The sequence below is a fragment of the Brachionichthys hirsutus genome, chromosome 10 (genome assembly GCF_040956055.1).
Source record: "Brachionichthys hirsutus isolate HB-005 chromosome 10, CSIRO-AGI_Bhir_v1, whole genome shotgun sequence".
Classification (NCBI taxonomy): Eukaryota; Metazoa; Chordata; class Actinopteri; order Lophiiformes; family Brachionichthyidae; genus Brachionichthys; species Brachionichthys hirsutus.
The window spans coordinates 8,488,092-8,509,630 of NC_090906.1; the positions used below are offsets into that span (position 1 = coordinate 8,488,092).

The 21,539-nt window shown below is 43.3% G+C and overlaps 4 protein-coding genes across 4 annotated transcripts; 1 reads left to right on the forward strand and 3 right to left on the reverse strand.

Annotated features, from left to right (window-relative positions):
* The first annotated feature begins 1,383 nt into the window (after positions 1–1,383).
* Positions 1,384–3,051, forward strand: zgc:153704 (Lipocalin-like). Its single transcript, XM_068744493.1, has 6 exons — positions 1,384–1,476; positions 2,155–2,294; positions 2,377–2,456; positions 2,545–2,658; positions 2,757–2,858; positions 2,951–3,051. The coding sequence occupies exons 1-6, from the start codon at positions 1,384–1,386 to the stop codon at positions 2,968–2,970; spliced, it is 549 nt and encodes a 182-aa protein (XP_068600594.1). The 3' UTR covers positions 2,971–3,051.
* A 588-nt stretch (positions 3,052–3,639) lies between these two features.
* On the reverse strand, positions 3,640–9,528 carry LOC137900105 (zinc finger Y-chromosomal protein 1). The gene is made up of 7 exons (XM_068744162.1): positions 9,462–9,528; positions 8,892–9,206; positions 7,765–7,914; positions 7,373–7,501; positions 7,142–7,279; positions 6,856–6,999; positions 3,640–6,406 (listed from the first exon to the last, which is right to left on the reverse strand). The coding sequence occupies exons 1-7, from the start codon at positions 9,526–9,528 to the stop codon at positions 5,106–5,108; spliced, it is 2,244 nt and encodes a 747-aa protein (XP_068600263.1). The 3' UTR covers positions 3,640–5,105.
* Positions 9,529–12,731: 3,203 nt separating this feature from the next.
* On the reverse strand, positions 12,732–18,173 carry LOC137900277 (uncharacterized). The gene is made up of 11 exons (XM_068744341.1): positions 17,992–18,173; positions 17,554–17,632; positions 16,895–17,035; positions 16,731–16,785; positions 13,742–13,827; positions 13,598–13,649; positions 13,397–13,483; positions 13,193–13,294; positions 13,025–13,065; positions 12,946–12,990; positions 12,732–12,911 (listed from the first exon to the last, which is right to left on the reverse strand). The coding sequence occupies exons 1-11, from the start codon at positions 18,171–18,173 to the stop codon at positions 12,732–12,734; spliced, it is 1,050 nt and encodes a 349-aa protein (XP_068600442.1).
* A 185-nt stretch (positions 18,174–18,358) lies between these two features.
* On the reverse strand, positions 18,359–21,034 carry prdx4 (peroxiredoxin 4). Its single transcript, XM_068744936.1, has 7 exons — positions 20,777–21,034; positions 19,672–19,789; positions 19,485–19,601; positions 19,180–19,302; positions 18,931–19,061; positions 18,765–18,799; positions 18,359–18,479 (listed from the first exon to the last, which is right to left on the reverse strand). Exons 1-7 carry the CDS (start codon positions 20,988–20,990, stop codon positions 18,429–18,431), a joined length of 789 nt encoding a protein of 262 aa, XP_068601037.1. The 5' UTR covers positions 20,991–21,034; the 3' UTR covers positions 18,359–18,428.
* Between the last annotated feature and the right edge of the window lie 505 nt (positions 21,035–21,539).

A 21,539-nucleotide genomic window follows, 5' to 3' on the forward strand; every position in this document is an offset into this window, starting at 1 on the left:
AGCTCAATCAGCTGTATCTCTTTTTCAAAGTTTGTCCTAAATATGCCGTTGAATCTTATTTTAAGTTGCATTTTTACATTATTCCTCTCTCCGTCAGGCCTGGGCAATGAAAACAAAATGTACGCGTTAAAAGCCAACCCCGCTTTCATTTTAACAAACGGCTCCTGGAGATTTTACCGAATGAATAAACAGTACAGGTGATCTCATCGCATCAAGGTGTGGTCATGGCAGTGCAGGGAATTCTGTCGTTTCACCTGAAGGTATGGAAATTGATAGAAGTCGGCCGCCGATATGCATTCAGAGTGATAGCGCCACCTGCTGGCTAAATCTTATGCCAAACATTTGAATATTACATTCTAATAGATGGACAAAAAGCTTTCTTGTTGCAAACTGTAAAGATGGTGTTAATTCTAATAATGTGTGTAATGTGTTTTAGGTGAATATGCAATAAAAGCTTGTATTTATTGATCATGATTTGAATCAATAATCTGAAACCACAGGCATTAAGCACAGTAGAATACAAGGTTAATGTATTTAGTGTCCAGTGATTTAGATTATACACTTAATTTTACTTCTGTCTTGTATTATTTTCCTCAGAGCATGAAACAGCAGGAATTATTAACAATACTGTTAAAATAAGAGATTTAAGAGACATGTTTCACTCACTTAATACTTTGTGTATATATTTTTTCTTTTCTCTCTGTCCTTTTCACCCACCTGTAATGTAATCTGTGTCATTTTGAAGACAGATGAGGACGGATCGTTATTTCTAGATTTCTAACCCATGAAAGAGACTACAGTTTCCCAGAGAAGCATTTCAGTTCACCAAACGTTGATGCACGCGTTAGCGATCCAATCAGCAACAGCCTTTTTATTGTTGCTGTGTTTTATCATTGCAACTGCTGATGGATGATTTTCATTCTGTGGGCTTCTGCGATCGAAAGCCCTGGAAGGCAGCCATTGTCTGGTTTACCACTGTGTTTTCGCAGTTTAAACTCCTGACCTGGAGGCTGAAGCATGGACCTACACTATCAAACATGTTGCTATGTAAACTCTTGCTACTGGTATGCCACAGGACATATGGGTTGTTATTCAGGTTGTTGATTCCAGACATGTTCCCCCTTGCTTTCTGTCCCCTGTCAAGCATTCAGCTCTCACACAGCTGATTGATCGAACTGTTCCTGGCAGGATTCTAAGTTTCTCTTGTTGCTGTGAAACTGCCCATTTGTCTGAAGCTTCATGTGTTTGAACCAATCCCAGCTCCCGAATGTGTGTGTATGTGTGTAATCCTGCTCTCCACTATATAAAGGGTTGGTCAGGCAGAAGCCGGGCAGCAGACCACCAGACCTTCATCTGCATTTTTCTACGACTGGAGCAGTAGCTATGACTTTACTGCCGATGGTTTTGGGAGCTGTGCTCTGCTCCTTGGTGCTTTCTTCTGATGTCCTACCCCAGGCAGACTTCAATTTAGAGGCGGTAAGACACACAACAGGGAGAACGACAGACAGTTATGTGTTGCTGATTTTAGTTTCAGAATGCAGGGAGGTGGGGATTATGATGTCTGATGAGATGCATGGCTAAATCAGAAAATGCAAGGATTTTAGTGTGATGTTTTATTCCCTACACATTTTAGAAAATATATTTAAACAGCTGTGCTCATAAATCAGATTCCTATATCTGCATTGGCATTTGCAAGGAGAATCCTGAATTTAGGGGGGGAAATTGAGAGGAATCCACCATCACATTTTTGAGCGTCAGTGGACAATTTAGAGCCAGAATCTTTTGGAGGGCCACATTACAAACTAGCAGCCACTTGCTCGCATACCTCCCCCAGGGTCCAGCAGTCTGCTTTCAGTTGAGGTCAAAGCCCTGTAAACCTGATTTACGGTTGCCATTTTTTTTTTTAACAGCAATCAATTAAATCTGGTGGATCCACATTTTTATTTAGATCCACAACAAACTGTAATACATGACGAATTTGTCATATTTTTCTCATCATGAACAATCCACAAATGTGAAAATGTACTTTTTTCCCCAAGTATTTAAAGTCCACTGTGTAAAGCTAACATGCCATCAGTGCTGCAAGTTCCCTACACCTTGTTAGGGTATGCATAGTGCTTTTATTTTACTCCTGCTGTTTACATGTTTCCAAAGATGGCAGGGAAGTGGCACCTGATTGGATTTGCCAGTAATGCCCAGTGGTTCGTTTCCCACAAAGCCAATATGAGGATGGGCATTACCATGTTGACCCCAACTGCAGAAGGGGACCTGGAAGTCGCCTACAGCAGCCTGAAGTGAGTGACGGAGCAGGTGGCGAAAGAGGAGATTTAAAACCAGTGGTGGGCTGCAACGCGTCTCAATGGCTTCTCCTTGCAGGTCTGACGGCTCTTGTTGGAGACTCAACAACATGGCCAAAAGGACCGACGTGGCTGGAAAGTTCTCGTACACGAGTCGACGTGAGCACGCACAGACACACACATTCTGCACAAACCATTTGTTATCCCCGCTGTCGCACGACCTGTTCTGTCTTCCTCTCTCCGTCAGGCCTGGGCAATGAAAACAACATGGTGGTGGCGGATGTGAAGTACGACGAGTACGCCCTGGTTCACATCTTTACGGCTAACGGAGACGTCCCCACCGTTGTTAACAAACTCTACGGTAAAGTCGTCATCTGCCCATTTCTCACGCCGCCCTAGGAATGTGTTGATCGGAGCCGGTCAGCCGTAGTGCAGCAGACTAATGCCGTGTTTTGGCAGGTCGCGGCACCGACCTGAGTCCTGATTTGCTGGAGAAGTTCAGGCAGTTCTCCTTGAAGGCTGGCATCCTGCCTGAAAACATTGCTTTTCTTCCCAAAAATGGTAAGTTTTCTATCACTGAAGATAAAAAAAACAAAAACATTTCCTGTAAAAATAAGGCTGCTCTTTAATCTCATTGCTTTCCCCTTCACCAGCGGAGTGCCCAGCTGCCTAAATCTCCAGTCATCATGTCAAATGATGCTGTCTGAAGATCTTGTCGTTGGTTGCAAATGTTGACGCAATAAAATGTGGAGAATAAAAAAGGGATGCATTCCCTCTGCTCTTTCAGGGCGGCTCCTTTCACCATTTAATTTATCTATCTTAAGTGGTAAGCGAAACAAAGCCATTAAAGATCCACTTTAAAGGTTTTTGAGACATTAAAGTCTGCTTCTAATTAGGTCTCACAACTTTCTATGAAAGTTGCATTTTAAAATGCTTACAAAAATGTCCATCAATGCCGAAATTGAATGCTGGACACAATACCTCCTCATGCACAGAGGGCTTCAGATGCTCACATCTGGCACATTGGACTGGGATTAGAAAATACGTGTTCTTCAAGGTTCCCTGTAATTTTTCCTCATATAAGAGGTCATTATGAATTTGTCATGTTTTTCACATCAACATGTATAAATTATTCTCTGTTAAAGGTGGGGGGTGGGGGGGTATTCTTGATCTGCGTGTAAATTCTAAAGGGGTCTCTTCTCGCCATAGACAGATCCTCAGACAAAGTTTCATGGAAATAGTTTTTACGTAATCCTGTTCCAACAGACAAAACTCCTTTCAGAGATAATGAACGATCCACAAATGTGAAAAGGAACTTTTTTCGAGCACCGGTATTTAACCTCCACTGTGTAAAGCTAACATTCCATCAATGCTGTTTCACACAAGTAAAATGCTTCGTTTTTATTAGTTTTTTTTTTTTAACAAATACGTTGAGGTACATCCATAACGACACAGTTCAGATTTCCTTTTTTTTATCAAGTGTTTACATCTACACGCTTTGTACAGGTTGTATACAAAACAATAATTTACGTCCCATAGAAGTCTACTTACACTTAACTATACAACAACTTATAAATGAAATAAATATTAAAAAAACAGAAGTAATCACTGGTGATAACGAAAAGTGTAAAAAGCCAAAGTACAAGTACACCACCAGAACCTGTCTCCTGGAGTAGCATTCTAAAGAGACAAGTTTCCCCTTCTACTGGTAAAAGTACATCAGTGTGTGAGAAAAACACAACGCTCAATCCATGGATTTACAACAGTAGCCTCCAGATGGACTGTGCGATTCCAATGTAGAGCAGACAGTCTCGCCAGGATACTGATCTTTAAACTCAGCCTATCGGAGTCACACGGACGCCAACAGGTCGGGCCGGTTCTAAGATTTAATGTCAATTAATTTAACAAATTTGCTCATAGAAAAACAAACCACATGTCCAAATAATTCATCCTCCTCACAAATTGGCTTTTTTATATATATATATATATATATATATATGTCGCATTTCACCTCCTCGTTGGCATAGCAAGCTTAAAAGCAGTTGGTCAGGATTTCATCTCTGCTGCTTTGTGTGCTGATCTGGAACAAATTTGCAGCACACCTACTGATTTGGAACGTGAATACTGGACAGGTGTAGGCCAAACGAGCTTACGGTGTATTGATGTCATGGAGACATAGCTGCTTGGGAAGCTTAATTCACTGCCTTGTGGGAAAGACGCAGCCAGCCTTGTGTTTCGTGTTAACACAACAAAAGTTCACCATTTAACAGAGTGGTGAGGTCAGAGCACCAGGAAGCGCGACAGTTGCTTTTGTCAGTCATACATGTACGCTCACACACACACACACTCGCACTCACACTCACACAGCATTGCAAGTGCTACTGGGAATAGGCTGTTCATTCAGTTAAGTACATTTAAAATAATGTAAGCTTTTTTTGGAAATTACAATTGAGTTTTAAGATAGATAATTAGGGCCATTGTGGCAACTGATCGCTGCCTGCAAAATAAAAACATGTACAAAGAGCCATCTGCACTATCTGTCATGCACACTGTCACCAGGAAGGGACATGCAGTTTAAAGTGCAAGTCTACAAAGAGGTTCTGTTGCTAGCTCTGACAAAGGCATTAACGTTATGTACACGTCTATACATTTCTAAACAAACGTGACGAAGGATAAAAAAAAAAAAAAAAAAAGACCAAATGGTTAGGATTATTTCGGCGTGACCGGTGCTGTGCTCAGGGAGCAGTGATTGGGATGCTGCTGCTTCTTCATTGTCCTGTTGAGGCACAGAATTTGGCTCGGTCAGAGTCACTCTGCCTGCACCGCGTCCTTGTGGTGGCGCATGATATGCTGGTTCTTCTCCGAAGGTCGTCTGAAGCCTTTCGAACAAATCTCGCAGCGATGCGGGTAGTCTTTTGTGTGGATGGAAATCACGTGCCGCTTGAAACCTGAAGCGTCTCCAGTGCTATAGTCACAGTACTGGCATTGGTAAATTCGCCTCTCTTTTTGTCCTTTGCCAATGACGACAGTCACGCTGCTGGCTAAGCTGGCCGCGCTCACTCTGCCGGCTGGGCCAGAGCCGCTAGGCGCACTGGGCGCCGACTTTTTAGGCGTCGCAACAGGAGTGTGTGTCTCTGTCCTCTTGGCCTCGCTCTTCTCGGGAGAGGCCTGTTGCTCTTTTGTGTGGACAGACAAAATATGACGACTGAGGACGAAAGGGTCTGCAATTTTGTAGTTGCAGTGCCGGCACTGATGAAGCTTCTTGGTGCGGTGGGACACAGAATGCTTCTTTAGTTCAGACGGTCGATGGAAGCCTTTTCCACAGATGGCACATTTGTGTGGGTAGTCTTTCGTGTGAACGGATATGATGTGACGTTTCAAGTCGCTGGAGTTGGAACTCTTGTGATCACAGTGGGCACAATGGTGGGTCTTGTTTTCCTCGTGAGATAGTCCATGCTGCATTAACTCCTCCTCGTCTGCAAAAGTCTGGAAACATCGCTCACACTTGTATGGCATCTCTTTACTATGCTTAGTCTTAATGTGTGTCTTGAGATTAGAGGAATCAGCCGACTTGTAGTCGCAGTAGAGGCAGGAGTAAGGCTTCTCGCCGGTGTGCGTGCGCATGTGCTTCTTCAGCTCCGACGGGTGTCGGAAACCTTTTCCACATTCCACACAGATGTGAGGGAAGCTTTTGCTGTGAACAGCCAACAAGTGGCGATTGAGCAGTCCTTGCTCAGCAGTTTCGTAGTCACAGAACTTGCATTTATGCATCTTGGTGGGCGGCGGAGGCGGCTGGTTCTTGGGCTCTCGGTGGTGGTGCTGCAGTCTGTGAGAGAACAGTGCCGCCTGCTGGTGGAACTCCTTGCCACACATTTCACACTCGAAAGGGGCCTTGCTGCTCAGAGCGTGCACCTCCATGTGGTTGTGGAGACTGACTTTCTTATTGGTAGTGAAGTCACAGTCTGTGCATTGGTACTTCTTCCTTGTCAGGACATCCTGATGATGATTCTTGGTGTGACGTTTCAGGAAACCTCGTGATTTGAACTTTTTCCCACAGAGCATGCAGGGGTAAACCGTCAAGGGCTGGCCATATGGGCCGATGATTATGGCTGGAGAAAATGAGGACAAGAGAGACCGAAATGACAACATGATCTGGAATAACAGCGCATACATACAGAACAAATAAATAACCAGGATCATTTACAGGAGCGCAACACGAGCAACTGCCGTACATCTGTAATGATTTGTTAAAAGGTTAGCTTAGCACACACAACTCCGCTTTCTCCTGATTCTCTTTCAGGGATGCAGTCTGTCTGCGTGTGACCTTTGCATGAGAGTCAGGGTTTGTTTATGGTAAGAGAGGCTCAGGTAACAAAATAATATTTACATAAAAAGGAGGTGCATTGTGCCACAGAAACAACTAATACAAAGCTTTTCAAGTGCCGTCTTCCTGCATTCTCCAAATTTGAATTCTTCTTATCGCCCGATAAGATTAAAGTTAACTCAATACTGGTCCATGAAGGCAACGTCAATAGTCAATGGCTCAAGTCGCTCTTACCTGTCTGTACCTGGCGAGGCTCCGAGCGTCTTCTGGTCTTGTTGTGTTGTCTGTTGATTTCATCGACCCCGTCGGATTCATCTATGTGCAGCAGCGCACTGGCCGCACCATTTCGGTTTTCACAGCCTTCGCTGTCCTCCACACCTGTAAGACCAGAAAAATTCCTTTAATATAAATATTACAATTGACAAGACAAAACAAAAAAAGAAAAAAAATCTGCAGATAAGGCTCTTAAGAGATGGGGGGTGGATGCAGCACAGGCTTCCAGTTTAATAGACCGGGGTGCGCCCATACGCAGCTGCCCAGGCCACAGGCATGAAGTCCTTGCTTAGAGACACGCTGTCATACGAGCGGCCGTGAGTTACCAGTTCTTCACCTCCTACCACCACCCCCATATAAGCCTCACCAGTCACATTGGGCCCACCTGTAGATGAGCCCAGCATGCTCAAAACCAAAAAAAACTAGCAGCGTCGACTTTCGTTACAGTCGTTCCCCACGTCAGACCCAAACGGCTCACCGTGGGTTCCTTGATTGTGATGAGAATCCCCGACAGACATGTAAACCAACTTCTCTCTGAGTGTTTGGCCTGAAGACTCATTTAACGCGACACTTTCCGTGTCTCCGTCGCTGATGTCGACCGATTCTCCTGCAGAATGACAGTATTTTTGAAATACTCCGTGTATTGTTTATTTTTTGAAGTCTGTCATCGTTATTTTTCAACTGTCGGGAAAATGAACCCTCAACCCCTTTTTTAGAGGATTCATCAAATTATTAAAAAAACAAACCTTGGCATGACGAATGCATTTTACTGTTTTTCCCCAAAAGATGGCAAACAGTGTCCATGATAGAATAAGAGAACATTCTTGCTCCAAAAAGCGATGTAAAAATAAAAGAAGAACTTTTACTTACCCATGTCGTCCTCCCCTGAATCAGCCTTGAAGATGTACACCTTTATCACTTCCTGCCCATCTTCATCCTTCTCCACTTCCTGGTCCTCCACAGCCCCCTCCACTGTCACCTCTGTCCCATCCTCAGACACCATTTTCCCAGCTTCATCCACTGGCAGGGGGAGACACACAAAGCACTTTACATTTAAGAAGTACACACGAGTGTTGCATTGAGAAAACATCAATTTCAGAATCAAATCAGAATCAGGGAAAATTATATACTGCACTTTGTTTGTTTTAACCATTTCCGGATGTCTATCGATTCTATAAAGATGATTTTATTTTATATGCTTAGCTTATTTTCTGAAGCTTTTCTGAATCAGTTCTGAGACGCAATTTTCTGACCGATCACTAAAAGTCCTGACCTGCCGATCCCGATTTTTTTAAATAACTGACCAGCACACACCTTCAATGTTCCAATCTTATTTTACTGAAAACAAACAAAACTTGTGCAACAGGTTACCCTGCAGACCTGTTTTGCGCTTCTCGCCAAAAATGCACAGCAGTATTTTGCTTTTACAAATAAAAGGAAAACAGGAGCAGAGAAAGGGAGTGGCTGGTGTTGGGGAGGACGATACAAAGGGCAGGGTGAAGTGGGGAAGGTTGATTTGATTTGCTGTGACGACCCCGGACGGGAAAGTACAATAGTAATAGCAGTAGTGAAAGGGAAAGGGAAACAATACCACAGCTAAACACATCTGAGTTTACCGGTGAACTCCAACACTTGATCTCCAGCAGCCAATGGCCCTTTATATGCAGTTAACGCTTTATTCAGGCACCCGTTACAAAAGACAATCTTAAAACATTGCTGCTCATCCTCTGCTGCAGATCCCCATCCAGATTAAGTTCTACAATACAAGATTAGGTATGTGTCCATCTTTAAAACATAACTTCATTTCCACCATTTCACATTTTGAACTGATTTTTCCAAAGACTGAAGTTCAGTCTGTTTCTCAAATGCTTTGTGGATGCGTTTAAACTTTCTTCTAAATATAATTGCGATGGCCTTGAGATAGACGAAGTTAAATTATATCAAGGTGTCCACAGGAACATTGACACATCTGAACGCAATCAACACTTTTAACTTACGGGATATCATCAGATAATCTCCACAGCCGTCTTGCTCATCCTCTTGCTGTTCAGGATCCAGTCCATCTTCTGGGATGTCTCCCATGGCAACACCTTCCTCCTCACCCTCCAGAGCCATCACGCAGGTTTCTACAGCAACGTCTTCATCTTCATCGCAGTGCACGTACTCAGAAACCACATCCTCAACAGCATCCTGTATGACCAGGTCATCTGGGGCAAACCTGTGAACCGCCATGCCTTCCCCCTCACCTTCTGACACCAGCACAGTCTCTTGAAGCTCCACAACAAACTCCTGCCCGTTGGCACCACCCTCATCTAGAAAAAAGTGAGATTACTCAGTTAGCCAGGCAGAAGACAAGAGAAATGTTGTAAAGTATGTTTTTGATTGCAAATTAAATATTAGTACTAGTTTCTTACTGACAGAATGCAACCAATATGATCTTGAGCTAAACCGCCCTAACACATTACGTTATGCAAATCAATTAGTTCCACTTTAGTAATTACTCCATTACCATTCATTTCACACTCTATGAAAACAAAACACACATTAATATATTCGAGGCTGATTACCGGATCCGTGTAATATTATTTTAGGCTCTTCAGAATGTATTGAAAGCCTGGTGACATCCTCATCCATTGTCTTCGCACTGCATCTGTTACTGGAAAGCTGCAAACAAATCAAACAATACTATTTAGCAAGATCATTTTTGATTTATCATACAGTTGATGATAACATTGGTAATAGTTAAATTACCAATGTCATTTAAAATGTCATTACATCCGTACTATGTCATACAGTATTTACATAAGTCTTTAAATTTCTCACGCCATATTAAATACTTAGTACACTTTATTATTATTTTAGTGTATTGACAGCTATTGAGAAAATGTTTCATTGTGTTTCACTATTAGAGTTGTAAGTCCAAGTGACTTGCAGTCATCCTTCCCGCAAGTAGGAGTGTGTATTTGTGGTCATTAATCTACCAAATTTTAATATGACTATAATACAGTTATAATGCAGACCATCAAATGCCAGAATCCAATTCTTTAAGTTGACGCTAACAGAATCAAGAATTCACTTGTGCAATTTTGCCATGGGAAAGTAGAATCAGTTTGATATTCTTTGTTGTACAGTATTAAAATAAACATGTGGGCTGTTAGATCATATACATGTCCCATATGGTCTATATGTCCCAGTATGGGAACTAGTTTTGGGGCGGCAGTGGCTCAGCTGGTGGCTGGAGCAGGGACAGTCTACCCTTGAGCAATGCACCATCTGCTCTATGGCGGCGTCTTCACCTTATGCTCCACAGGATCCATATGTGTATGGATTGCTAAATGGGTGTAAATGACATTTTGTGTGCGCGCATTGATTGTAATATATATGGCAATAAAGAGTTCTTTCTTTCTTTTGGAGGTTTCACATTCAACATCTACTACAGCCAGTGGGGTTGGGTATCTCATCTCAGTCCTTTAGTTATCAGGAAATGTCCAGCTTATAGCACCGTATATTGGATACTGTTAAAAAAGAAAAAAAGTGTACTGTTGTATTTCCCCTCTAGCACCCTGCCATTATTTATATTATATGTCTGATGATAAAAAGTTCTATTTACCTGTGTCACACAAAACGAAGGTGACTTGATCTGAATAATATCACCCGACTAGCAAACGGAATGATTTGAATCTATTGAATTCTCATTATATGTATTAATACATATACAGTACTTGGAACTATCTGCGAAAACGAGAGTTGAACGTGATCACCATGGTGTCTCACTGCTTGATATCCGGAAACCAAACGAACATTTCAGGCCAACTGGCCCCAGCTTGGTGAGATAAATGGCAACGTGCGATCAGATGCTCTCCCCGTCAGACACACAGATGAATGGGAGATGTAAACAGTGACCGATGCAGTCCGGGTGCCATTAGATTCACACTGGCTGTACCATCCCCCACACTCCCGGTAGAAAGAGATGACAACTGAGCAGAGCTGTTGTGCGCACACAGTATACCACATTGCATCAATGTGCCGATGGCTGCAGCAGAGATAGAAGCTACAGGGCAGATCTGACCAACTGAAGACTAAACACCGCGTAAATCCCGACGACATGATAACAGTAGTGTCTTCAACTGACCACTGGAGTAGCATTAGCGCGGACTTCAACGCTGTCACAGCCGAAGCGCGCATATAAGAACAGCCGGTTGCAACAACATACATGCGGTTTGAAGCAACCACACAATAAAAAAAAAGTTAATTTGTCTTAGGTCTACACTGCTCAGGAGAAAGCTAAGGGAGGCTAGACCTGTATTTTCTACAATTTTCGTCACACTAGCGTCCGCCATTTTGTTAGCTTAGCGCCTAGACAATGCTAATTGTAACACTACAAAATACCCCTCTTTCGTGAGAAAATGCCGATTGTACTTCCATCGAAAGCAACATAACGCTTTTTTAAAACGCATATATACTGATTATTGTAAAGGATTAGAACTGATGTTCGTCATTACGCTAAACGAATCCAAAACCCCGCTCCTTTCAGCAAGTAGGCTAGCTAGCTAACCGGATAGGCCGTGTTACCAATTACGGCCTCTATAGAGGCCTGGGCCCGAGAAGAAAAGGCCCATCCCTTTGCGGCCTCTCAGTGACAATAAAGAAATATATTAAATTATAGCATGCATTTAAAAACAAAGACACACGAGCAAACACAATACAGTCAGAGTTCTTCAAACGCGCGCCCTGGAAACAAAATACCTCGCATACCAGATTTAAGCTGCAGGGATTGCTTCAGTCCGTTGTTTGGCTTCCCAGGCCGCCTGGTTCCCCCAGACTCGGGCAGGACTCAGTCGGGAATTTTGTGTTATTTGGGCGGGCCGGAGAGGAGCAGAGAAGGAGGGGTTAGGGGTTGTTTCTGGAGCTCTGCTGAAAGCAAAGCAGGACGTCTAAAGCCAGTTCTTGTCATGCTATAGCCCCCTGCTCCTCCAGCTCCGAGGCCGCCGTCAGCACGACACGTCACAGCCTGAGAGCAGCAGGAAAATGCGGAAGGGTTGTGGTGGAAATCACACCGACAAGCACCAAACAGGCCATAATCTGATGACCAACGCGCAGATGGGCTATGTCTAAACGGCATTAGTTTATATCCTAAGGCTGCTGGAGCTGGTTCAGATCCCCAAACAGTGGACTCATGCAACAATGAGATGGTTAAAAAAAAAGAGCTGTATAACCCCGCAGCAGACAGCTTCCAGCATTAATCCAGCCGGTTTATTATTCGATTTAACACCCTAAAATAGTATCATCCTAATGTGTCTTTATAACAAATAATCTGATCTATATTCATTTAAATTATACTAGAACACTGGCAAGAACCATTATGCTTCTTTATTAGTACTTGTAATTCATTTATCGTATGTAATACTCATATTATTTTATGAAAACAATGTTTGCAACGCATGATTCTTCCTATTGCATATACAGTGTAACATTTTTGTTTTTCTGCTTTGATTTCTATTAGTTATTTTAAACTCTATAGAAAAAACATTATAAATATAAAATACAAAGCAGTCCCTCTGCAAATTGTGGTTGTGTTATGAACATGTGTCACATGTAGAAAGTAATTAGAAACAAATCCGTGTATATGTTTTTCAAATCTTCAAATCTTTTGGATAAGTTTAGATTTACAGGTCTCAAATAAATCAATGGTATGCTCCAATCAATTAGTGGAAATTGTTAATTCGTTTTTTTACAGTCCATTTTTAAGTGAATGTTTACTTAGACAGTGCCAAATCAGCGAGCAAACAAAACGGACTGTTTTGCTATAATGTCAGTAAATAAAGGTACAATTGAAATCACAGTAAACTTTGTTGAGGAATCATCTTTAGCAGTCCTTCCTTTTCAATCCCAAAGAGATGCCAGCCCTGCTCAGATGAGAGATCACATGCTCCTCTTCGCTTGTAGAACTCAATAGACTTTGTGTTGTTTTCTGCTACTATGAAGTGCATGCTGCTACAGCGAGTCTTCACTGCAGTCTTAAAGAGGAAGAGCAAAAAATCACATGTGAACCACAAGACATATACAGTATTGGATGAAGTTGAAATTGAGTGTAATCTGTAAAAAAAAAAAGTCACATTGGTGATTGTACCTCACTCAGGACCTTCAGGATTTCTGAACCAATGCCAAGACCTGATGAAAGTGTACAAAGTATCATTAAAACTGTTAGTGGATGACTGTCTGTGGAAAAATGCATTTGAGGTATAACTGATTCACTTTTACTACCATTATTTATGGCAACACTTGTAAAGAACCTTACCACGAAACTCCTGCGTGACAAAGAAGTCTTCCAGGTAGAGAAGCTTTCCAGTCCAAGGGTCATATGTGAAGTAATACATGGCAAAGGTGATCACCGTGTGGTCTAGAGGAGAAGGCCACAAGTTATGTGTCTGATTTATGCTAGGTCGGCCTGATTCTGAATATACGACAACTTAAATAAAAGCATTTGTTTTCTTATTGATACATTTTCCATCTGAGCTCTGATCTTTGGGGACTTCGGCAACCAGACAATGATAGAATGGATGTTCTCCAAAGCCATCTTCAAGTAGATCTACAAGGGGGACATTGCTTTTATAAGAACAGTTAAAAATATTTTTGACTATCCAGTTATATGTCTACAAATTGGTAACACGTTTATTGCTGAGCACTATTGTTCAGAACAAACCTTTCTCACTAAGCATAACCTTCTCCTCCATCTCTTCAAATTTCGCAAGTTCCTAAAAGGTGAAAAAGAGAGAGGGCAGCTGTTAAACGAATGAAACGTGCCACTGATGGTCGAGAAGACGACGCTCTAAAACATTTGGCTTACCTTTATGAGTTGCAGGATATCGGATACGTCGTTGGGTTTAGCTTTCCGTAACCGGCCATTTCCTCTTTTTACTCTTTTTCCCTTTGCTTAGCAGTCCTCTGAATGTGAACAAAAGCAAAATGTGTTTCTCCATCCGCTCCTCAGGAGATCAACCCCGGGATGTGAATTCAGAACACAGCATAAAGGTTTTCAACAAATGTGTGACATGGAATGGCACCGCAGCTCCAGTGGTGGTGCTTTTATATTGCCCTTGGTGGAGGTCAGATTTCTTTGCACCATGTTTTTTTCCTTTGTCACTTGCCTTATCTTGAAGTAGGTGACTGTTCGTAAAAGTCTTTAAGTTGTAAATATGAACAAGACCTGATAAATCTGTACAGAAAATTAACCAATTATTTTTCCAGTGGAGCGGTTGTTTCAACGTTGAAAAAAAAAAATTGTAACGTTGCTTTTTCAGTTCCAAAAAATATTTCTGGAAGGGCTGACTGTCATCAGTACTTGTTTAAAAATGAAACACATCTCCTTTCATATTATTAGTAGTACTGCACTTCAAATATATAACTGGCTTTTCTAAAATTATGTTGAAGTATACACTGTTAAGGCGTTAATAAAGGGCTATACGCAGGGATTTATTTTCATTTTCTTTTGTTTTAAGTGAGTTTGAGCTAATCCATCATTTCAAGGTCATGGATTATTCCCAATTAAGGAGTGAATCCCTGATTTTTCAGTTTATCATTATGAGCAGCTTGAAGACAGCAATTTAACCAAGAACATTATACACAGGTAACTGTGTAACTATTTAACTACCTGGTAACTGTGTAACTATTTAACTACCTGGAAACAGGTAATTAAAATGTGATGGTCCAAATCTTCTGGAATAGCTCTACATGGAAGCCTTCACAGTGAAATGTTCTAAATACAGGTGCTGCATATAAAAGGAAACCTAATTTATGGGTGAAGGAAACTGTTGAGGGACTATTCAGTCTTAGTGGAGGTTTCAGAGTAGTGTTGGGCCGTTTCGTTGCGCTATACAAGAGAGATTTTGTAATTTTAGTTATCAATTTGCTGTTGATGCTGCCAATTAAAAGTTAGCATTTGGAAGCTGCTATGTGAATTTATTATATTAGTGGTGTAGGCTTTAAAGCATTCTATACTAAAAGGACAAAGTATGAACCACCGTTTAGGAAAACACACTTTATTTTTTCAGCAAGTCGTGGATTTCACAAGCTTGGACGAGACAAAATGAAGATCAGTTCAGCTTATCAAAATACTTCAGCTTGCCTGAAGGGTCCGGAATGATCTGTGAAGAAAAAAATTCTGAAATCACAGCATGATCACATTTTTTTTTTATACAAAAGAAAATACCCAAAGCCATCATCGACGCATACTAGAATAAGTTTACAAACCACACTATGACTAATGTAGCTCCCTCTCAACAAAGGTTCCCTCTCAGTTCTCTGTCATGCAATTTATTGTTCAGTATCCCAGCATGATCAATCAAACCGATATGCATGTGTACCCTTTTATTCTACCACAGTAGTTAAACAGAACGAATCAGAATGCAATGATCTCAGTAGGGCAGACAAACGTACTGCCAAAGACAGACAAGCTCAAATAAGAACACACTCTGCCTCCCGCAACACAAATGATGCGACACTCACAAGTCCAAGGGATAGAAGAAAAAGACAACATATTTGTCGTTGTAGTCCGAGAGCGTCAGTTCCTTGAATTCTCCATTAACCAAGAAGCCCCCCAATGAGTGTGTTCTCGTTTTTTTATTTTTTTTTATTTTAAGACTTCAGCATTTAAAAATGAGATTGTTTGTTTGTGAATGGGAATCAATATCAGAATTTTCATGGGACCATGTTTGTGATGAAATGTTACAGTGTTACTGTGTTACAGTGTTACTGTGTCTTTGATGTAACGTGTCATACTATTGTCTTTGATGGTGGCGGGGGGGGGGGGGCACATCAAAGGGTTACCTCTTTTGATGTGTATGGTGATATTCGACTTTGATGTGCTGTTGAAGTCATCTGAAGGAAACCTATATATACAAACACACGAACACTCTCAGGTATCTACCAAAAATCGATGACAATTACGGAGATGCAAGCATCACCACAGAACTCCGAGGACAAGGCTCTGGCCCTCCATACACAATCCACTTTAAAGCTCGGTGAGCTTTTCACAGGATTCCTTGGGAATCTCACCAAGGAAGAGTGGGAGGGTCTTCAGTCAGGGACTGTTGATCCGAATACTGACACACAGCTTGGGAATTTGTTCACAGATTTAGTTCAAGTTGTAACTGATGATGTGCGTCAAGCAGTTCTGGAAAAAGCTCCAGAACTGCTTGAAAAGATTCCCAGTTCTCCCCTGAAACCAAAAACGTCAGGGACCGGCTTTGCTGTTGCACACCAGCAAGTCCAGGAAGCGCTGGAAGACGTGATTCCACCGGTCCTTGCCTTTACAATGGGTGTTCCAGAGGTTGTTGAGGTCATGACACCGTATGAAATATCACGGCTTTTATCCAACGAGGTGATGAAGAGCTTATGCTCTTCGTCACACAGCAGCCCCGTAAAAACTGCGAACACGCCGGAAGCAAGTGAGCCGCGTGTCTTCAAAGATCCCGGGAACAATTGGTTGAGGATACTGCTGCACTTCAAGGTGCTCCTCCAGAGATTTGCACCCAAGGTCCGCAAATTCCTCCGCAGGAAGAAAGCGAAGGAAGTACCGGCAGTGAATGTGGGAGATTTTATTCCTCCAGACGACGTGCAATGTTCCATTAAAAATGCTACCGATGCCGTCGTCAAAGACATAGAAAGTACCGATTTTAAAAGGGAAAATGTCGTCTGTGAACCCACAGAAAGGAAAAAGGAAATTCTTCCAGAGCCACCAGAGGCCCCGGCCATCATGGAAGGGGTGCCTTTGGTGCCTGTGGAAGAGGAAGATCTCCCCACTGAAGAGAGGAGTGATGTCCAAACAGCAGCGTCGCCTGAAGACTTGGAGAAGCGCTGTCGCTGGATTGTCACAGTGCTCTTCTCAAGGATCTTCCAGGGGACGAACGTTGACATAACGGACATGATGGAAATGACCGAGCTGATGACGAGTCTGTTAGTCGCCAGGATGCAGGAGTCGAGCGTCTCTCTGGAGATGAACCTGAAACAGGTCAAAGAGCTCGCCAAAGCTGTCCATAAGAAGCTCTGCAAACTGATGGACGACACGTGGACAGTCCGCATGATCCTGATGGGGAAGAAAGTGCCAATTTACACGCTGGTCGTCGACATGCTGGTGACATGTCTGGAGAAGACAGAGACACAGAAGAGCAACGCTTTTGTTCGGGTCTTCAGGTCTTTCTGTGGCCTCTTTCGGAGGTCAAAGAAATCCGAAGACCCATCCAAGTCTTTTCGGTGAGACGATCAGGTCCGTGTACCCCGGCCCCCCACGCCTTGCAGGTCATAGGTGTTGCAGCACCTATCACCGCTGGCTGTGGGCGAGCGGCGGGGGTGCACCCTGAACACGTCGCCACACAGACAACCATTCACGGCCCGGCATCGTGTACCCCGGCCCCCCACGCCTTGCAGGTCATAGGTGTTGCAGCACCTATCACCGCTGGCTGTGGGCGAGCGGCGGGGTGCACCCTGAACATGTCGCCACACAGACAACCATTCACGGCCCGGCATTGTGTACCCCGGCCCCCCACGCCTTGCAGGTCATAGGTGTTGCAGCACCTATCACCGCTGGCTGTGGGCGAGCGGCGGGGTGCACCCTGAACATGTCGCCACACAGACAACCATTCACGGCCCGGCATCCTGTACCCCGGCCCCCCACGCCTTGCAGGTCATAGGTGTTGCAGCACCTATCACCGCTGGCTGTGGGCGAGCGGCGGAGTGCACCCTGAACACGTCGCCACACAGACAACCATTCACGGCCCGGCATCCTGTACCCCGGCCCCCCACGCCTTGCAGGTCATAGGTGTTGCAGCACCTATCACCGCTGGCTGTGGGCGAGCGGCGGAGGTGCACCCTGAACATGTCGCCACACAGACAACCATTCACGGCCCGGCATAGTGTACCCCCGCCCCCCCACGCCTTGCAGGTCATAGGTGTTGCAGCACCTATCGCAGCTGGCTGTGGGCGAGCGGCGGGGTGCGCCATTATTGAATAAAAATTAGAAAATGTCTATCTTTGTCTTGTCTATTATATTGATGGTGTAACTATTTACATGAATCTTCAACAAGAAAAAAAAAGTCCAACGCTTTCTTCACTTTTGGCAACGTGGGCGCTGACGCTCTCCTCGCAGTTGTCACACTGTCGGGAACTTCATCCTCGCTGGGCGATTTGATGGGCTTGACTTTCGACTTCCCTATTTCATGAGGGCAGGAGTCATTGATTCGGGCTGAAGCTTTTATTTCTTCCGTGCGTTTTATCAGACCCATGGCGACTTCGGAGGTGAGCCTCAAATCACGTTGACTTTGAACTGGAATCTTTTCTGGAATCCATTTCCTCTTTTTACTCACCTACTTCAATTAAAAGTTAGCATATGGAAGCTATGTGAATTTATTATATTAGTGGTGTAGGCTTTAAAGCATTCTATACTAAAAGGACAAAGTATGAACCACCGTTTAGGAAAACACACTTTATTTTTTCAGCAAGTCGTGGATTTCACAAGCTTGGACGAGACAAAATGAAGATCAGTTCAGCTTATCAAAATACTTCAGCTTGCCTGAAGGGTCCGGAATGATCTGTGAAGAAAAAAATTCTGAAATCACAGCATGATCACATTTTTTTTTATACAAAAGAAAATACCCAAAGCCATCATCGACGCATACTAGAATAAGTTTACAAACCACACTATGACTAATGTAGCTCCCTCTCAACAAAGGTTCCCTCTCAGTTCTCTGTCATGCAATTTATTGTTCAGTATCCCAGCATGATCAATCAAACCGATATGCATGTGTACCCTTTTATTCTACCGCAGTAGTTAAACAGAACGAATCAGAATCAGTCACAGCCCTGGTGATACTCACTGTGTCGCTGCCTGGTTTCCATCCTGCTGGGCACACTGTAAAGACAAAATACGATACAGTTCCAATTAAACAGCTACTACGAGTATCCATGTAGCTATATTTGCTCCTAAAAAATTCCTTTAATATGAAAACCTTAGTGAGCCCGTCTTAAAGGAGCTTTCCTTACCTTCACCGTGTTTGTCAGTGTACTGGAAGGCCTGCACCAGCCGGAGAGTCTCATCCACAGATCTTCCCACTGGAAGGTCGTTCATGGTGATCTGCCTCAGGATGCCTTTGTTATCGATGATGAAGAGTCCCCTGTGAGTGATTCGCCCACGACTTTAGCCGTTTACTGGTTGTGAAGCACATGTCATCCACATTGTAACAGCATCAAATACGAACACAACCTGACACCAATGTAAATGTGAAGCCGCACCTCAGCGCGTGTCCCTGGTCCTCCAGGTAGACGCCATAGTCTTTTGAAATCTGGTGAGTGAGATCCGACAAGAGAGGGATTTTCATTGGCCCAAGACCACCCTGCTTCCTGAGTGTATTGATCCTAGTGTGAACAAGAAATGTGAAGAAAATATCAAAGGAGAGCGCTGGAGCAAATCAATGAAGGCGCAGCATTAAAAAAAAAATATCTCGGGAACAGAATCCTGTTCCAAAAATTTATAATTCCAAGGCATCTAGCGCAGTATCCATTTTAAAGAGAGAGAGAGAGAAAGAGTGCAATCATACCAAGCCAGGTGGGTAAACTGGGAGTCCACAGAGCAGGCGACCACTTCTGCATTGATGGCTTGAAACTCGTGCACACGATCGCTGAATGCAATGATCTCAGTAGGGCAGACAAACGTACTGCCAAAGACAGACAAGCTCAAATAAGAACACACTCTGCCTCCCGCAACACAAATGATGCGACACTCACAAGTCCAAGGGATAGAAGAAAAAGACAACATATTTGTCTTTGTAGTCCGAGAGCGTCAGCTCCTTGAATTCTCCATTAATGACAGCTGTTCCCTCCCAGTTTGGTGCAGGCTTCGAAACTGAAGACGTTAGGAGAAATGTTTTAGATTTAATACATTTCAGAAACGTGTGAAGGGTTAAACGACAGCGCGTAAAGGACACCGGGACTGACTCTGTGGCAAAAACATTTTGAAGCCATTCGTTACATGTATTTAAGCTGAACTGTCAAATTTCAAATAAGTTTTTCCCCAATAATCAAGACAATTAATATTATTTATAACAGCTGTCAGAGACTTCATTCAGCAGTAGTCAGTGTTTTTCTGTTCAAGTCTAAATTTATATATGATGATTTAATAAATTCTGGTAATGTGGGACGTTAAGGAAACTGTCCAGAAAGTTAAGACGTTATTGCTGCCTGGCAAAAGAAAAAAAGATACAAAGTTAAAGTTGGAACTAGTTGGATCGCAGGTCCAACAGCGACACGATCTGGGCACGTCACAAAGAGGAAGCTGCAAAGCAGATTCCTGTCGAGCTAAAGCAGACGTATCCCTCAAGTGTCAGCAAAAGACCAGCAGCAAGACGTGGACGATGAAGTAAAACTTTCAGAAAGAAAGAAAGAAAGCCTTTACTTGTCATTATGTTACACACTGCAAACACACAACGAAAACACCTTAGTAGTACACGCGGTATACGTGTGTGTGGGGAAACACCTGTAATATACGTTTAAACTATATTGAAACTATTCTTCTTTGATGGTCTGGTTTTGATCTTGGCTAATATAGCAGGCAAATTAAATATATATTCGCCTTTAGCTCTCCAGCCCCACCAGAGAGGCTGCGTGGATGTGCGTGGAAGGGGCGGGGCCGGGGAGAGGAACGCAATCGATCCAGTTTAGTTTCATAGACTGACGTGTCCTTAAAAGCGACACATCGGAAGCTCAGCGGTGCGTCCCATTACCGAAGGGGAATAAAACCACGAGAGGAATCTAACACGAACCCACGCGACACGCAGACACCCATTTAACCTGCATCATCATCATCATCATCATCATCATCAGAGGAACTCACTCTTGGCTTTGCTGAGGTGCAGGGAATGGTCGGACACGGGCACGCGTGAAGCCTCTCCGGGATAGACGTGTCCCGCCGCGTAGTTGTGACACTGGGAGTTTTTCACGCGAGCACCTTCCTCTGCAGACGCGACTGCGCTGAGGAAGAGGAGAGCGGCGCAGAGCGCGGAGAACAGCTCGCGCTTTACATTCGTGTGGAAGAGACACGCCATCATTGTTTTTTGAATAGAAGACTTCTTCTTCTCCTTCCTCGCTCTTCTTCTTCTTCTTCATGCAGGGGTTGCAGCGGTCGGCGTCCCGCCTGCCGCATTACTGCCATCTTCTGGAGTTGTAGCGTATTACACTTTTAAATCCTGGAATAAACAAACTGCCGCAGACTTTTCTACAGTTCAGCCCCACGTCGCATATTGTTCATATTCCCACGCACATGGTTTATTTTGAACCTTACTCTTTTCTATTTTTAAATGCTGACGTTATCTATTTTATTGACACTCTCTATCAGTCTATCTCCTCCTGTTTGCGATAGTTGAACATGACTGAGTGACATCATAACACTGTATGGCTACAGCTGATAATTTAGGAGTTTCTGTTGTGATCACTGGAAATTCATAATCATAAAAAAGATACACCTTGAAAGCCTTCACTCCACGACATAGAGGCAGCAGGTCAATTAACGCTTGGCCAAATCAAATGAGATATGACAAAAAAGAAATCATCTGAATTGGAACTGGCTCTACTGCCATTCATTCATTAATCTTCCAAAC

What these genes read in the sequence shown, in the direction of transcription:
- LOC137900277 (XM_068744341.1), bottom strand. Translation starts at nt 18,173, where the DNA reads ATGGGTCTGATAAAACGCACGGAAGAAATAAAAGCTTCAGCCCGAATC. An exon ending in TTGCCAAAAGTGAAGAAAGC is followed by an intron (nt 17,633 to 17,991) that starts GTTGGACTTTTT and finishes CGACGTGTTCAG; the next exon opens with GGTGCACTCCGCCGCTCGCC. An exon ending in TGTCACGCAGGAGTTTCGTG is followed by an intron (nt 13,066 to 13,192) that starts GTAAGGTTCTTT and finishes CACTTTCATCAG; the next exon opens with GTCTTGGCATTGGTTCAGAA.
- zgc:153704 (XM_068744493.1), top strand. Translation starts at nt 1,384, where the DNA reads ATGACTTTACTGCCGATGGTTTTGGGAGCTGTGCTCTGCTCCTTGGTG. An exon ending in CGTTGTTAACAAACTCTACG is followed by an intron (nt 2,659 to 2,756) that starts GTAAAGTCGTCA and finishes GTGTTTTGGCAG; the next exon opens with GTCGCGGCACCGACCTGAGT. An exon ending in TGCTTTTCTTCCCAAAAATG is followed by an intron (nt 2,859 to 2,950) that starts GTAAGTTTTCTA and finishes CCCCTTCACCAG; the next exon opens with CGGAGTGCCCAGCTGCCTAA.
- LOC137900105 (XM_068744162.1), bottom strand. Translation starts at nt 9,528, where the DNA reads ATGGATGAGGATGTCACCAGGCTTTCAATACATTCTGAAGAGCCTAAA. An exon ending in TTCAGGGGAGGACGACATGG is followed by an intron (nt 7,502 to 7,764) that starts GTAAGTAAAAGT and finishes GTCATTCTGCAG; the next exon opens with GAGAATCGGTCGACATCAGC. An exon ending in TCACAATCAAGGAACCCACG is followed by an intron (nt 7,280 to 7,372) that starts GTGAGCCGTTTG and finishes GCTCATCTACAG; the next exon opens with GTGGGCCCAATGTGACTGGT.
- prdx4 (XM_068744936.1), bottom strand. Translation starts at nt 20,990, where the DNA reads ATGATGGCGTGTCTCTTCCACACGAATGTAAAGCGCGAGCTGTTCTCC. An exon ending in TTCTTCTATCCCTTGGACTT is followed by an intron (nt 19,602 to 19,671) that starts GTGAGTGTCGCA and finishes TGTCTTTGGCAG; the next exon opens with TACGTTTGTCTGCCCTACTG. An exon ending in CAGTTTACCCACCTGGCTTG is followed by an intron (nt 19,303 to 19,484) that starts GTATGATTGCAC and finishes TGTTCACACTAG; the next exon opens with GATCAATACACTCAGGAAGC.